This window comes from Microchirus variegatus, assembly GCF_963457635.1.
Source record: "Microchirus variegatus genome assembly, chromosome: 17".
Taxonomy (NCBI): Eukaryota; Metazoa; Chordata; class Actinopteri; order Pleuronectiformes; family Soleidae; genus Microchirus; species Microchirus variegatus.
In genome coordinates, this window is record NC_139818.1 from 15,735,235 (window position 1) to 15,752,035 (window position 16,801).

A 16,801-nucleotide genomic window follows, 5' to 3' on the forward strand; every position below is an offset into this window, starting at 1 on the left:
TGGAGATATAGTATAGTATGACGTACTACATAGTATAGTATGACGTTTTTGTCAAGTTTTGGACCAAAAAAACGTTTTTCAAAAAAATTGTCAGATCTTGGACGACATAGTATAGTATGTCGTTTTTGTCCAATTTTGGACCAATTTTATTTTCTCCAAAAATGGTCACATATTGGAGATATAGTATAGTATGACGTACTACATAGTATAGTATGACGTTTTTGTCAAGTTTTGGACCAAAAAAACGTTTTTCAAAAAAATTGTCAGATCTTGGACGACATAGTATAGTATGTCGTTTTTGTCCAATTTTGGACCAATTTAATTTTCTCCAAAAATGGTCACATATTGGAGATATAGTACAGTATGACGTACTACATAGTATAGTATGTCGTTTTTGTCCAATTTTGGACCAAATTTTTTTTCTCCAAAAATGGTCACATATTGGAGATATAGTATAGTATGACGTACTACATAGTATAGTATGACGTTTTTGTCAAGTTTTGGACCAAAAAAACGTTTTTCAAAAAAATTGTCAGATCTTGGACGACATAGTATAATATGTCGTTTTTGTCCAATTTTGGACCAAAGTTTTTTTTCTCCAAAAATGGTCACATATTGGAGATATAGTATAGTATGACGTACTACATAGTATAGTATGACGTTTTTGTCAAGTTTTGGACCAAAAAAACGTTTTTCAAAAAAATTGTCAGATCTTGGACGACATAGTATAGTATGTAGTTTTTGTCCAATTTTGGACCAATTTTTTTTTCTCCAAAAATGGTCACATATTGGAGATATAGTATAGTATGATGTACTACATAGTATAGTATGACATTTTTGTCAAGTTTTGGACCAAAAAAACGTTTTTCAAAAAAATGGTCAGATCTTGGACGACATAGTATAGTATGTCGTTTTTGTCCAATTTTGGACCAATTTCTTTTTTTTCTCCAAAAATGGTCACATATTGGAGATATAGTATAGTATGACGTACTACATAGTATAGTATGACGTTTTTGTCAAGTTTTGGACCAAAAAAACGTTTTTCAAAAAAATTGTCAGATCTTGGTCAAATTTTGGACCAATTTTTTTTTTCTCCAAAAATGGTCACATATTGGAGATATTGTATAGTATGACGTACTACATAGTATAGTATGACGTTTTTGTCAAGTTTTGGACCAAAAAAACGTTTTTCAAAAAAATTGTCAGATCTTGGACAACATAGTATAGTATGTCGTTTTTGTTCAATTTTGGACCAATTTTTTTTTCTCCAAAAATGGTCACATATTGGAGATATAGTATAGTATGACGTACTACATAGTATAGTATGACGTTTTTGTCAAGTTTTGGACCAAAAAAACGTTTTTCAAAAAAATTGTCAGATCTTGGACGACATAGTATAGTATGTCGTTTTTGTCCAATTTTGGACCAATTTTTTTTTCTCCAAAAATGGTCACATATTGGAGATATAGTATAGTATGACGTACTACATAGTATAGTATGACGTTTTTGTCAAGTTTTGGACCAAAAAAACGTTTTTCAAAAAAATTGTCAGATCTTGGACGACATAGTATAGTATGTCGTTTTTGTCCAATTTTGGACCAAATCTTTTTTTCTCCAAAAATGGTCACATATTGGAGATATAGTATAGTATGACGTACTACATAGTATAGTATGACGTTTTTGTCAAGTTTTGGACCAAAAAAACGTTTTTCAAAAAAATTGTCAGATCTTGGACGACAAAGTATAGTATGTCGTTTTTGTCCAATTTTGGACCAATGTTTTTTTTCTCCAAAAATGGTCACATATTGGAGATATAGTATAGTATGACGTACTACATAGTATAGTATGACGTTTTTGTCAAGTTTTGGACCAAAAAAACGTTTTTCAAAAAAATTGTCAGATCTTGGACGACATAGTATAGTATGTCGTTTTTGTCCAATTTTGGACCAAATCTTTTTTTCTCCAAAAATGGTCACATATTGGAGATATAGTATAGTAGGACGTACTGCATAGTATAGTATGACGTTTTTGTCAAGTTTTGGACCAAAAAAACGTTTTTCAAAAAAATTGTCAGATCTTGGACGACATAGTATAGTATGTCGTTTTTGTCCAATTTTGGACCAATTTTATTTTCTCCAAAAATGGTCACATATTGGAGATATAGTACAGTATGACGTACTACATAGTATAGTATGTCGTTTTTGTCCAATTTTGGACCAAATTTTTTTTCTCCAAAAATGGTCACATATTGGAGATATTGTATAGTATGACGTACTACATAGTATAGTATGACGTTTTTGTCAAGTTTTGGACCAAAAAAACGTTTTTTAAAAAAATTGTCAGATCTTGGACAACATAGTATAGTATGTCGTTTTTGTCCAATTTTGGACCAATTTTTTTTTCTCCAAAAATGGTCACATATTGGAGATATAGTATAGTATGACGTACTACATAGTATAGTATGACGTTTTTGTCAAGTTTTGGACCAAAAAAACGTTTTTCAAAAAAATTGTCAGATCTTGGACGACAAAGTATAGTATGTCGTTTTTGTCCAATTTTGGACCAATTTTTTTTTCTCCAAAAATGGTCACATATTGGAGATATAGTATAGTATGACGTACTACATAGTATAGTATGACGTTTTTGTCAAGTTTTGGACCAAAAAAACGTTTTTCAAAAAAATTGTCAGATCTTGGACGACATAGTATAGTATGTCGTTTTTGTCCAATTTTGGACCAAATCTTTTTTTCTCCAAAAATGGTCACATATTGGAGATATAGTATAGTATGACGTACTACATAGTATAGTATGACATTTTTGTCAAGTTTTGGACCAAAAAAACGTTTTTCAAAAAAATTGTCAGATCTTGGTCAAATTTTGGACCAAGTTTTTTTTTCTCCAAAAATGGTCACATATTGGAGATATTGTATAGTATGACGTACTACATAGTATAGTATGACGTTTTTGTCAAGTTTTGGACCAAAAAAACGTTTTTCAAAAAAATTGTCAGATCTTGGACAACATAGTATAGTATGTCGTTTTTGTTCAATTTTGGACCAATTTTTTTTTCTCCAAAAATGGTCACATATTGGAGATATAGTATAGTATGACGTACTACATAGTATAGTATGACGTTTTTGTCAAGTTTTGGACCAAAAAAACGTTTTTCAAAAAAATTGTCAGATCTTGGACGACATAGTATAGTATGTCGTTTTTGTCCAATTTTGGACCAATTTTTTTTTCTCCAAAAATGGTCACATATTGGAGATATAGTATAGTATGACGTACTACATAGTATAGTATGACGTTTTTGTCAAGTTTTGGACCAAAAAAACGTTTTTCAAAAAAATTGTCAGATCTTGGACGACATAGTATAGTATGTCGTTTTTGTCCAATTTTGGACCAAATCTTTTTTTCTCCAAAAATGGTCACATATTGGAGATATAGTATAGTATGACGTACTACATAGTATAGTATGACATTTTTGTCAAGTTTTGGACCAAAAAAACAAAACGTTTTTCAAAAAAATTGTCAGATCTTGGACGACATAGTATAGTATGTCGTTTTTGTCCAATTTTGGACCAATTCTTTTTTTCTCCAAAAATGGTCACATATTGGAGATATAGTATAGTATGACGTACTACATAGTATAGTATGACATTTTTGTCAAGTTTTGGACCAAAAAAACGTTTTTCAAAAAAATTGTCAGATCTTGGTCAAATTTTGGACCAAGTTTTTTTTTCTCCAAAAATGGTCACATATTGGAGATATAGTATAGTATGACGTACTACATAGTATAGTATGACGTTTTTGTCAAGTTTTGGACCAAAAAAAGTTTTTCAAAAAAATTGTCAGATCTTGGACGACATAGTATAGTATGTCGTTTTTGTCCAATTTTGGACCAATTTTATTTTCTCCAAAAATGGTCACATATTGGAGATATAGTATAGTATGACGTACTACATAGTATAGTATGACGTTTTTGTCAAGTTTTGGACCAAAAAAACTTTTTCAAAAAAATTGTTAGAACTTGGACAACATAGTATAGTATGTCGTTTTTGTCAAATCTTGGACCAAATCTTTTTTTCTCCAAAAATGGTCACATTTTGGAGACATAGTATAGTATGACGTACTACATAGTATAGTATGACGTTTTTGTCAAGTTTTGGACCAAAAAAACGTTTTTCCAAAAAATTGTCAGATTTTGGACGACATAGTATAGTATGTCGTTTTTGTCACATTTTGGACCAAATTTTTTTTCTCTAAAAATGGTCACATTTTGGAGACATAGTATAGTATGACGTACTACATAGTATAGTATGTCGTTTTTGTCAAATTTTGGACGAAATCTTTTTCTCCAAAAATGGTCACATTTTGGAGACATAGTATAGTATGACGTACTGCATAGTATAGTATGACTTTTTTGTCAATTTTTGGACCAAAAAAACGTTTTTCCAAAAAATTGTCAGGTTTTGGACGACATAGTATAGTATCTCGTTTTTGTCAAATTTTGGACCAGATTTTTTTTCTCCAAAAAGGGTCACATTTTGGAGAAATAGTATAGTATGACGTACTACATAGTATAGTATGACGTTTTTGTCAAGTTTTGGACCAAAAAAAGTTTTTCCAAAAAATTGTCAAATTTTGACAATTTTTGGATGACATACTATAGTATGACGTTTTTGACCATATCTGGACGAAATACTATACTATGACGTTTTTTACCATTTTTGGACGACATACTATACTATGATGTTTTTGACCCTTTTTGGACGACATACTATACTATGATGTTTTTGACCATTTTTGGACGACATACTATACTATGATGTTTTTGACCATTTTTGGACAACATACTATATACTTTGACGTTTTTGACCAATTTTGACCATTTTTGGACGAAATACTATACTATGACGTTTTTTACCATTTTTTGACGACATACTATAGTATGACGTTTTTGACCATTTTTGTACGACATACTATAGTATGACGTTTTTGACCATTTTTGGACGACATACTATACTATGACTTTTTTGACCAATTTTGACAATTTTTGGACCTCATACTATACTATGACGTTTTTGACCAATTTTGACCATTTTTGGACGACATACTATACTATGAAGTTTTTGACCAATTTTGACCATATTTGGACGAAATACTATATACTATGACGTTTTTTACCATTTTTGGACAACATACTATAGTATGACGTTTTTGACCATTTTTGTACGACATACTATAGTATGACGTTTTTGACAATTTTTGGACGACATACTATACTATGACTTCTTTGACCAATTTGACCATTTTTGGACGACATACTATAGTATGACGTTTTTGACCATTTCTGGACGACATACTATACTATAATGTTTTTACCATTTTTGAACGACATACTATACTATGATGTTTTTGATCATTTTTGGACGACATAATATACTATGACGTTTGTGACCAATTTTGACCATTTTTGGACGACATACTATACTATGACTTTTTTGACCAATTTTGACTATTTTTGGACGACATACTATAATATGATGTTTTTGACCAATTTTGACCATTTTTGGACGACATACTATAATATGATGTTTTTGACCAATTATGACCATTTTTGGAGGACATACTATAGTATGACGTTTTTGACCATTTCTAGACGACATACTATACTATGACGTTTTTGACCAATTTTGACCATTTTTGGACGACATACTATAGTATGACGTTTTTGACCATTTCTGGACGACATACTATACTATGACATTTTTGTCCAATTTTGACCATTTTTGGATGACATACTATAGTATGACGTTTTTGACCATTTCTGGACGACATACTATACTATGACTTTTTTGACCAATTTTGACAATTTTTTGACGACATACTGTACTATGACATTTTTGTCCAATTTTGACCATTTTTGGATGACATACTATAGTATGACGTTTTTGACCATTTCTGGACGACATACTTTACTATAAAGTTTTTTACCATTTTTGAACGACATACTATACTATGATGTTTTTGATCATTTTTGGACGACATAATATACTATGACGTTTGTGACCAATTTTGACCATTTTTGGACGACATACTATACTATGACTTTTTTGACCAATTTTGACTATTTTTGGACGACATACTATAATATGATGTTTTTGACCAATTTTGACCATTTTTGGACGACATACTATAATATGATGTTTTTGACCAATTATGACCATTTTTGGAGGACATACTATAGTATGACGTTTTTGACCATTTCTAGACGACATACTATACTATGACGTTTTTGACCAATTTTGACCATTTTTGGAGGACATACTATAGTATGACGTTTTTGACCATTTCTGGACGACATACTATACTATGACGTTTTTGTCCAAATTTGACCATTTTTGGACGACATACTATAGTATGAATTTTTTGACCATTTCTGGACGACATACTATACTATAACGTTTTTTACCATTTTTGAACGACATACTATACTATGACGTTTTTGACCATTTTTGGACGACATACTATACTATGACTTTTTTTTACCAATTTTGACAATTTTTGGACGACATACTATACTATGACATTTTTGTCAAATTTTGACCATTTTTGGATGACATACTATAGTATGACGTTTTTCACCATTTCTAGACGACATACTATACTATGACGTTTTTGACCATTTTTGGACGACATACTATACTATGATCTTTTTGACCATTTTTGGACGACATACTATACTATGACGTTTTTGACCAATTATGACCATTTTTGGACGACATACTATAGTAAGACGTTTTTGACCATTTTTGGACGACATACTATACTATAACGTTTTTGTCCAATTTTGTCCATTTTTGGACGACATACTATACTATGACGTTTTTTACCAATTTTGACCATTTTGGACGACATACTATAATATGACGTTTTTCGACCATCGAATTTTGGACAACATACTTCACCCACCTGACTATAAAGTATAAATAAAGTGCCCAACTGCAGAGATCATTGTTTCCTTTAAGGCTCAAAGCCAAATTATTAATACACATACACATACAATATGGTCTCTGTGTCTCTTTCTTACACCCTGATATTTGTTATTATAAATGTACATTTAGTTTAAGGTAGATGACGGTGCTACAGTTGTGTGATCATCACGTCTTCTTACCAACATCAAATTCAAAGCCTTTCTCGATGTAGGTGTGGCAGCAGCCTCCCGCCTGGTCATGCTGCTCCAGCACCAGGACTCTCTTCCCTGCTTTGGCCAGTGTGGCTCCAGCCGTCAGTCCACCAATACCACTACCAATCACAATGACATCCAGATTCTGAGGCACTTTGTCCTGAGTGAAACCTGGGAAGGACACACACACAAAGCAGATTTAAACATAAAAACGTTTTTAAAGAGGAATGTGTTTGATGAATGTGTGTCACAGATGTTATCACAGACAGATGCCGAACCCCAGACATCAAATATGTGTTACATAATTGACAGGTCTGAAGGTTGCACTGCACGCCTCTTCTGCAAGAGCTGCGATACTAATCAGTAAGACATTAGATTAAGCTGCTAAAATAATCATTGTGGTCATAATCTAATGAAGATAAAACACAAATGAACATTTCCCATTTTCATCTGAGTTATAGCACAGCAAATAGGAAATTTAGATAAAAGCTCAGCAGCTGTATATTGGAAACCACTTTTGAAAACTATATTTTAAAAGGCAGGTACTATTCTATGGAAGCCCTCAACGGCCACAGTCACTAATATTATTATTATTTTTTAAGTCCATTATCTTGAGATATTGAGTACTGTTGTCTCGTGATAATGAGAAAATTCTTTACCAATTTTCTCAGAATAACAAAAAAAAATTTTGCCATTTGTCTGCTGGGATTGACACCAGCAAACCCTCATATGGAGGATAAAGTCGTAGAAGCACTTTATCAGCAGGCAGTAGAAGATGGATGAAATCACATCACATTGCTCAGTCAGTGTGAAACTACACACACACACACATAAGACTGCAGTCATTTTACCTTGTTTGATGACTTTGTCCCGAGTCTTCTGATCAAACACACGAGGTCCAGGAGGTCTCACCGACTCTAGAGTGAAGGGGCTCGGTTTCCCAAACAGGTACCAGTATGTGCCACCGGCCCATATGACCAGCCAGACTAAGAAAATCAAGAGCCACATTGCGGAGACGATCGATCACTCTGCTACACTGGTGTGTTGCAGAAAGTTTGCAGCAAGTGCGCTTCTGAACATCGCTGTCCTCATGAGGCTCCTTTTATTACGCTCAGCGTCAGACGTCCACAAAAGAGAGGAAGGACTTTGATACGCAGCTCTCCTCGTGTTCAGAGAGATAATAAAGATAAACGTGGTGAAAAGACCCAGTTTCTCTTGTTATGACAGCATAAATCACAATAACAGTGTGTCAGCTGGTGGACAGTTGCACAAAGACTGATTAAAATGACTGTGGGTGTATATATTTGAATATTTGAAGTTGTTAATGTGTTGTGTACTGCTGCTCCTCAGCTGAATCCACACCTGACCTCACTCAACCTCATCAGGCAGAACCGTTTAAGCAAGAGTCACATGGCGCCAGTGGATTAACCTGAAGAAAGTGTTCCAGTCACCTTGCTCTAACGCTCTATAGTCAACTTCCACTTTTAAAGTTCACTTGTTGGTCTTTGGAATATACTAAATATACACTTTTCTTTTGGTTACCTCAGCTTCTTGGTGTGTTTCAGTCTATTTATTCCTGGTTTTCACATTTATTGTGACTCCCTCTCATCCCCTGGTTCTTTGGGGCTGTAACAGAAGGGATGGCAATGGAAACTTGTGGTTTTAATGTCACTAAATGAATTCCACTGACGTATATTTACATGACATACAGTATTAAACACGTTTGTACTATATAAATAATGTACGGAAAATATACGTAAGAATACCTGGAGGTAGTTGGACTATCCAGTCATTCCGATTGCCTAATAGGAACCCTGTAGATTAGATATGTATATCATTTTAGATAAGGCAATTAAGATAAAGACTATATCACAACACTGTCCAATTTTATGGCTTTACAACAGGTATAAAACTGAATGAAATCTCAGAGTTTCACAATTTCAGATTTGACGACAACAGGGTGGACATCCTATGGGACGCTTTCAAAGATGAAATAAATCAAGACAATAATGATATATCAGTCACCTAATTAAAATGTGTTTCCTTTGAAAGTGCATAAGAGACAACAAATCCCAGGTTTTGTGATCTGTGTGATCACGGTTTTCTAAACACGCTGCTTTTCTATCTGCAGACTTTGCACTTCAGTTATTATTCAGTTGACTTTGAGCTATGTTTTTAATTTACTGCCACAGACAATGACGTACAGTAGGTACAAACACACATGCTGACCTTGAAATCCATTTTTTTAAAGATTAAAATGTAACACAATGAATAATAATATAGTTTTAATTATTACACTTCATTAGCCCATAAGATGGTTTTATTAGTCCTGAATGAAATACAGCCCTTAACAACTATATTAATAATAATTTATGTATAATGGCCTAGAAATAAAAGTGCTAAGTAGAACCATATAAGGTTCTTCAGTTTGTCCTCATTGGAGAACCATTTTTGGCTCCAGGTAGAACCTTCATAAAACCCTTTATTCAAGTGATTTTAAAGGGTTCTCTGGATCAAAATGGTTCTTACTGGAAACATTAATGTTACCAAGAACCCTTGAAACCCTTTCTTCAGGAAAGGGTTTTTCAGAAGCAAATGGTTCCAGGTAGAACCTCAGGACCCTTTTAGAACTCATATTTCTAAGAGTGTAGTATATAATATCTTTTTTTTTATATATATACAGCAAATGTTTATGTCAGAATATGATCCAATCTCAACCTCAGGGACATTGAAATTGAAAAAAAGCACTACTACTTGTTTGAGAATTGTGTTTTTAACATGATCTTTTTGCAATAATCGCACACAATGGTTGCACAGATCCTGAGTTAGTGCAGCATATGATCTCACAAAGTGTGGTGTATACACTCTGATGTCTAATCTGGACTCACCAGCTCACTAATGGGAGGTCAGAGATTACAGGTTGTTTTGACCTCGGCATAAAGCCTGAAGCTAAAGCTCCACTGTAAAACACTGATATATCACCTCTATGCCTCCAAATGATACGTGTCCATACTGTAGGTGGGTCTCTGTTCATGGAAAGAGGTCAAAGTTTATATTGATGCTGATATCATGCTCTTCCTGTGGTCATTGGACTCAAACCTTTGATGCAGGAATTTCCATTAGAGTTTGTTTACAGTGCATTATTACACTTAAATGATAAATTAACACCAGTGCCTATATTGTAAATGCTAAACAAATACAGTGTATTTGTTATGGCCTGCAATAAATATGACACTAATTGGATGCAGAGCTTGAAACCGCTGCTGGGGTTGGAGCTGAGGGAATGAGCTTAAAGACTTTGATACAGGAAGCAGCTCTGTGTCAGTGGTCCTGTGTGAAATCCTATTAAGAATTAGACTAAGCAGTAACTGCACGACTTGTGCTGTCGGAAAGGTGAGTGTTTACGTCGTTTTTACGCTGAACTAGTACATCTATCCCTTATTTATTATCCCCAATACAATAGAGTGAGATAGAAGTGCAATAAAAGGGAAACTTCAATAATCAGCCAGGTCAGGTCAAAGCTCTGTACAGCTATTTGCCTTTAATTACAAATTAACAAACCTTTCTTATCAACAGATACAGTACATACAGTAATTCAATGATGGAATAGTGTCTCTCACTCACTCTTACTCAGCTAAGGTTTCTTTCTACTTGACATTTTTGTACACAATAATTCTACAGGAATATTACATTAATGTAAAGTAATCGGCTCCCATAAAAAAACAGTGTGACTTTTCCCTGTGTGCACGTGTGCTATGTTACTACGCAGCCTCCCTTGTCTCCCTTGTAGGGGTTCTTGTCATCTGGAACGCCCTTAATCAGCGGATCATTTGGTAGCCGCTCCTCAACAAAAGCAACGGTTTCTGCACAGTTTGCAGCCATCTGTGGTTCAGAGGAAAGGTAGAAACACGTGAGAGCACTTTTCACAGCAGATGCAATGAACTTATTTCAACTTGGCATGTTGGAAAATTTCAATACGCAGTTGTTAAAGTCAGTTAAATATCCGCTTTGTTTTAATGCAAGAGGTTTTTGGTGCCTAAAATGAAGAATACATTGAAACGGGCTTCTCACAATATGAAATACTTACTGGTGTTCTAGGTGTGTTAACTTCCTTCTTCAGTTGCTCCAGTTCCATTTTCAGGATTTCCTTATCTGACATATCCCGAGCCATCCTGACTGTAAGAACAGATCAAGATCCTTGTTTTTAAAAATGTTATAAATATCCCAACAAATAACTAAAAGGTTACTCCAATGAAAGTGTGACATGCATAGTATCTTTAGGCTCCACTTATTCCTATTTGTATTAAAATATTGAAGTGCCAAAATAAAATACTATCTTGTATCAGATACATATAAATCCAGTAGAGATAAAAGCCCTTACCTGTTGAATGACAGGATCCCCAACAATCCGAGAAATGTTTTGGCTCTTAAGAGCTCATCGAGTGTACACCTTCCCTTGGTCTGGTTGCTTCTTCACACTGACTGATCTGTGCTGTCCAAGTGCTCTTCATCCCAGCTGATCCCTGGTTGCGGGCTTTTGGCAGAGGTCGGCGCAGGATTGGGCCTGATGTCACCAATCCCCCGTGATGAGATTAAACAATCAGGTGCCATAACCCTATGAACAGGAAGGAGGAAGGAAAGAATGCACAGATACATATAGATCTGTTGTTTGACTTTGCAAGTGACTTTTAAAGTGAATGTGAAATGTATATTTATTTATTTTTTTTTAAAGAGCATTAGCTCTCAAGTGAGTTTTAGAGATGGGTTCATTGTGGGTTTATAATGTGGCATGTAATGAGTACAGAATACTAAGAGGAAGGAGGCAAAGTCTTCATCACTGATTTGATTATATACTTAAATCTTTCAGTCTAGCAAATCAGTTGCGACCTCCAATGTCAGTCTAATCAACAAAGTGGGAACACAACATATGAAAAAAGCCATTTACAATGTATTAAATTGTTGTGGCTAGATTGATTTGATAGTTTACTAATTTCTGTTGTGTTTCTCTTTAGAACTTGTTTTGAGTATTTTAATCTGATACCAAGTATCTGAGTGTGTGTTTTTGTCTATGAACAAAGGATTTACTTAATCACCATAGTTTGTCACATATCAGCCAAAACCCCACAGTTTTTGATGACAATGCAGGTGGAGCAGCTCATTCTGGAGCAAAGGACTTTTGCCATCAAAAGTGAAGTTTCGTCAAGACCCGGCATCTCAGCAGGGACGTGACAAACTACTGATCCTTAACTAAACCTTGAGCAGGAATCACAGTAAGCCATTTCCTCGATCTGGGTTAGTCTCATCTCCTCCAGATTAACCTCATCCACGTCACTGTGGATTAACAGCAGTGGGGTGAGTGAGCAGTGCTCCTGATCATTACACAGAAGAGCAGGTGTGCCACTGAGCACCTGATGACAAAAGAATATTTACTTTCAGTAAATGTTGGTGTTGAATTCAATAAATGATTAGTGCATCAACTGTTACTTGTTTATATGGTATAAGTGTCCATGGTTTTGTCATGTTGGCTCAAAGAAGAGTGTGAAAATGTGTCCTTGGGCTGTGTAATTTACAGCTGCCCTGGAGGACATCACACTGTTTTAGGGACTATAAGGGGTTTAACATCAATAAAGGTTATGCAGGAAATGTAAAAGAAATATGTGTCATGCCAAATCAAAAATAATTGTTTGTGTATGTTTGGCAATATAGTATATACAATGAATAAATAAATAATCCTTATATGCAATCAATTAATTCCTTCATTATAACTGCCAAGCTAAAAACCTGAATCAACATTTGGGTATTCTGAAAGTAGAATTATCAGTTTATCTTGTATTTGTAACAAAACAAAAGCATTCATCCATGATTCTATCTAGGAGAAGTTCATATTGCAGTCAAGACGCTTTCACCTGTAAGTGTCAGCTTTGTCCTGTAGATGGCGGTGTCGAACTTTTTTGTTGCACTACTTTCAAACTGTCAAATCACGGGGAGCATGTTTTCAAAATAAGAGTTTCACAGTAGTGGCTTCATTTAAAAAACGACTTACCGACGTCATGTGAAGAGACGCGTTCTTTTATTTTGACGCGTGTAGGAATTTCTGACCGGATGTTTATCCAGTCTTTCCGGTATCGTTGTAGGGGAGGTGAGCGCTGAGCAACAATCATGGCGGCTCCCAACAGGAAGCAGGTTTTCAAGTTTATCAGCCAGTTAGGGGCGTTTATTTTGACCCGGTTCGGGTTTTGGAACTGCTTCTGTATGTTGATGCTGTTTGCTGAGCGAGCGGATTCAAAAAGGTAATACAAAGTTGCTAAGTCGCTAATGTAGGCTAGCAGGCTAACTGCAGATTAACTTCCCTCAGAATTAAAATGAGTATTTGATTTGTATTATCGCAGCAGTTTATCACAAGGACAAATACTTCGTCTCTTCTGACGTTGTTGTACATTTCATGTTGATAGTTGAAATCTAATATATCAGCTATTTCATCTGAGCGTTAGTGAAGCTGATGCCATGAGGACTAGTTTAAGTTTAAGGCAACTTGTACTTTGCCTGGTCTGTAATTATCTGTCAGTAGTCAGTAATTTTCCTTGTGCAATCGTAGTTTTAATCACTCTTACAGTGGGTGTGTATTGTTTTAGTCCACAGTGGGTTGGTCTTCTGTGGGCAACCACACCCCTCTGAATTAACTTTGTAACCACATCAGATAATCTGCAGTGAGGGCAAACATCTGGCTCTCTAGCGTCAAAACTGCAAAAATAAGGTTCTAAGTTGTTGCACAAACAAATCATTCATCCATCATACACTGCTTTTCTTTATGGCTTTGTCTTGTATGTATTCACTGTCGTCTCCAGGAAGCCAGACATCCATGTTCCATATCTCTACGTGGACATGGGGGCTGCGGTGATCTCTGCCAGCTTCATGTCGTTTGGAGTGAAGAGGAGGTGGTTTGCAATGGCTTCTGCTGTTCAGCTCGCCGTCAGCACGTATGCGTCGTATGTTGGAGAGCAGGTGCACTACAGTGACTGGCTGAAGGTGAGTCGGCCTTCCTGTGGTGACACAGAACAATCAGTAATTTTCCACCAGACTTCCTTTATAGATTATAGTCACTTTTTCCTATTGTTTAATAACGCTGGTAGGATTTCCCCTTTACTTTATCTGTTGCCTAGTGAAAAGGCTGGTCGTTGGTGCAAAGGAAGAGCAAAAACAGAAATAGAAATAGAAACAAAAATCTTTGTGTTATGAAAGTTGCAGGAGATAAAACACTGTACAATTTGAAATTGGAAGTGCCTATTCCTATTCAGTCTGTCAATTCAGAGTACAAGTCAAAGTGACCTACATCAGCGTTGAATTCCTAATCAAACACACATCTGTGTCACACATGATGAGACCATTTGAATTCTGGGTCAGCACTACAGGAGTGACAGTAGATTTATCCGTGAAAGACACTGCAGCAGAAACTTGTCTCAGGTTGTTACAGTTTGATTTGTGCTGCCTTTCAGGTACGAATGTATTCCAGAGCTTTGGCTATTATTGGGGGCTTTCTGGTTCTGGCCAGTGGAGCAGGGGAGGTGTACAGGCAGAAAGCTCGCAGCAGATCCCTGCAGTCGACTGGACAGGTTTTTCTGGGAGTCTACCTCATTTGCATGGTAAGGTCCAAATCAGTATTTAAATGTATGACACCACATTAACATACTGGCGACCTACACGAGACCGGTGATTCCTTAACAAGAGCCAAGCATGTACAGGACAAATTTTATTAACTGACATGAACTCTAGTGTAGTGGAGTTTGAATATATTATTTAGAGAATTCATTTTTAGAGCAAAGTACTCTCAAATTAAAAATGTAGACGCATAAACTAGTATGAAATAGCTGCTTGAAATACATTTTTACAGTGCAGATAATTATTCAAATGAACGAGACACTAATCTAAAGACTGTAATGACGAAGTCTGTATTGTAGTATTGTTTAATACATTGTAGTACCACTCTCCCCCACTAGGTGTACTCCCTGCAACACAGCAAAGAGGACAAACTTGCCTATCTGAACCACATAGCTGGAGGAGAGATCACTCTGATGCTGCTGGGCGTGCTGTTCGGGGTGCTGGCTCTGGCCTTCCTCTCTGGCTGCTACATCCGTCTGGCGGCTCAGATCCTGGCCACCGTGCTTCCTCTGGTGGTGCTGCTTATTGACGGTAACCTGGGATACTGGCACCAGACACGCAAGGTGGAGTTTTGGAACCAGATGAAGTTGATTGGACACAATGTGGGCATCTTTGGTGCTGCACTGATCCTGGCTACTGACGGCTGAGACCCAAAGGTTCTCGCAGACAACTTGAACGAACAGTCGTGCTCACATGCACAGGATGAGATTTGTTGGCCTTTTCTCTTTGTCACTCCCTGACTTTGCACTCAAAGTTGCTGTGACTCCTCAGGATTCTAACTCTCCAAGCTGAGATGAGTGGATGTAAGCTACAATGATTGTTTTTACCAAACTGACAGTAATGTACTACAAGAAAAAGAAAAAAATCCAAGCTTTCCTTTTTGCAATTTCATAATTTATTTGGTCGCGTGTTGACATGTTGCGTCTGTTATGTTTTGAAACGTGACTGTACTGTAAAGCTGCAGGAGAAATGTTTTGCTGCAAAACTTGGTCTTAAATATGTGGTTTTAAGTTTGTGACATAAAATTGGATTAGTTCTGTTCCATCCATTTGATAATAAACAGTATTTGTTGCATTGCTTTTAACTGCTGTATTCACATTAGTTTGTGTAGGCTTTCATTAAATATAAATGGTTCATATTTTGTATGAAATAACAGCTAGGTACTGAAGTGTTGTTTTTTTTATCCGAGTGTCTTGCCTGGTTCAAAGCTGTTACGAATAAAATTCAATTCCCTCCCTCCTGCTTTTCCTGTTTCACCTCACTTGTTGAAAATGAAAGGCATAAATACACAATTCTTTGATAAATGTTTTGATTAACATTAATCTTCCAAAATGATTTTTGAGTTTCTACAAAATGTAAATTATTGTAATTATCAGCCACTTGCCATTTGTCTGTCACTCAAAGCTTTAGTAGTTACTTGGGGGTAAATTAATCTTCACTGCTTCAAATTGGGGCTAATTTGGCGTGCTATTATTTAAGATATTCACGATTCTTATGTCGAGTTATCACAGTAAAATAAAACTCACAGGTCCCCTTTACTGAGACGAGATGGGCGAAGTCTGAGTAACCCCAGCTCTGGGATGAACCCAAAAGCAGCCCACCTTACCTGCAATTAACCAGGTCAGAGGACTCGTGTGCAGCAGGAATTGGGACACTGCAGCTTGAAGCCCAGTGATCAGAAGATGTACTTCAGGGTGTTCACTCCCGCTGAAAATCATCCTCACCTCGTGTACTTTTGGCCTCATAGACCTCAATGAAATTATTTTATACAATTGCTTCTCAACTACCACGTCACTCAAAGGACATAGTAAATACAAAGACGCATTGCATAAACCAGAGGCTTAAGCTTTTAAAATAATGGTGTCTATTCTTTGTAATTAAATGGCTGAAAACCCTACACTTCACTTCAAAAATACTACCCAGTCAACAATCGCCAGTCGACTTTCCACAAAGATG

At 35.8% G+C, this 16,801-nt stretch overlaps 3 protein-coding genes across 4 annotated transcripts in view; 1 reads left to right on the forward strand and 2 right to left on the reverse strand.

Moving 5' to 3' along the window:
- Nucleotides 1-8,197, reverse strand: part of LOC310939478 (inactive all-trans-retinol 13,14-reductase) — a gene marked incomplete at both ends in the record, with an annotated part of 55,371 nt that extends 47,174 nt beyond the window's left edge. Inside the window, 2 exons of the mRNA XM_083904245.1 lie at nucleotides 7,178-7,360; nucleotides 8,041-8,197. Coding sequence (XP_083760371.1) covers nucleotides 7,178-7,360; nucleotides 8,041-8,197 — 340 coding nt within the window. The remainder of the gene's footprint in view (nucleotides 1-7,177; nucleotides 7,361-8,040) is intronic.
- A 2,745-nt stretch (nucleotides 8,198-10,942) lies between these two features.
- On the reverse strand, nucleotides 10,943-11,360 carry gngt2b (guanine nucleotide binding protein (G protein), gamma transducing activity polypeptide 2b; the record flags this gene model as incomplete). Its single annotated transcript, XM_083903693.1, has 2 exons — nucleotides 10,943-11,071; nucleotides 11,277-11,360. 2 exons carry the CDS (start codon nucleotides 11,358-11,360, stop codon nucleotides 10,943-10,945), a joined length of 213 nt encoding a protein of 70 aa, XP_083759819.1.
- Nucleotides 11,361-13,316: 1,956 nt separating this feature from the next.
- On the forward strand, nucleotides 13,317-16,036 carry tmem101 (transmembrane protein 101; the record flags this gene model as incomplete). Of its 2 annotated transcripts, none has more annotated exons than XM_083903847.1 (4): nucleotides 13,317-13,392; nucleotides 14,035-14,215; nucleotides 14,683-14,829; nucleotides 15,184-16,036. In XM_083903847.1, the coding sequence occupies 4 exons, from the start codon at nucleotides 13,349-13,351 to the stop codon at nucleotides 15,490-15,492; spliced, it is 681 nt and encodes a 226-aa protein (XP_083759973.1). In that variant the 3' UTR covers nucleotides 15,493-16,036. The 2 variants fall into 2 exon arrangements, with proteins under 2 accessions (XP_083759973.1, XP_083759972.1); XM_083903846.1 differs by having other exon boundaries at nucleotides 13,349-13,479.
- Nucleotides 16,037-16,801: the final 765 nt, after the last annotated feature.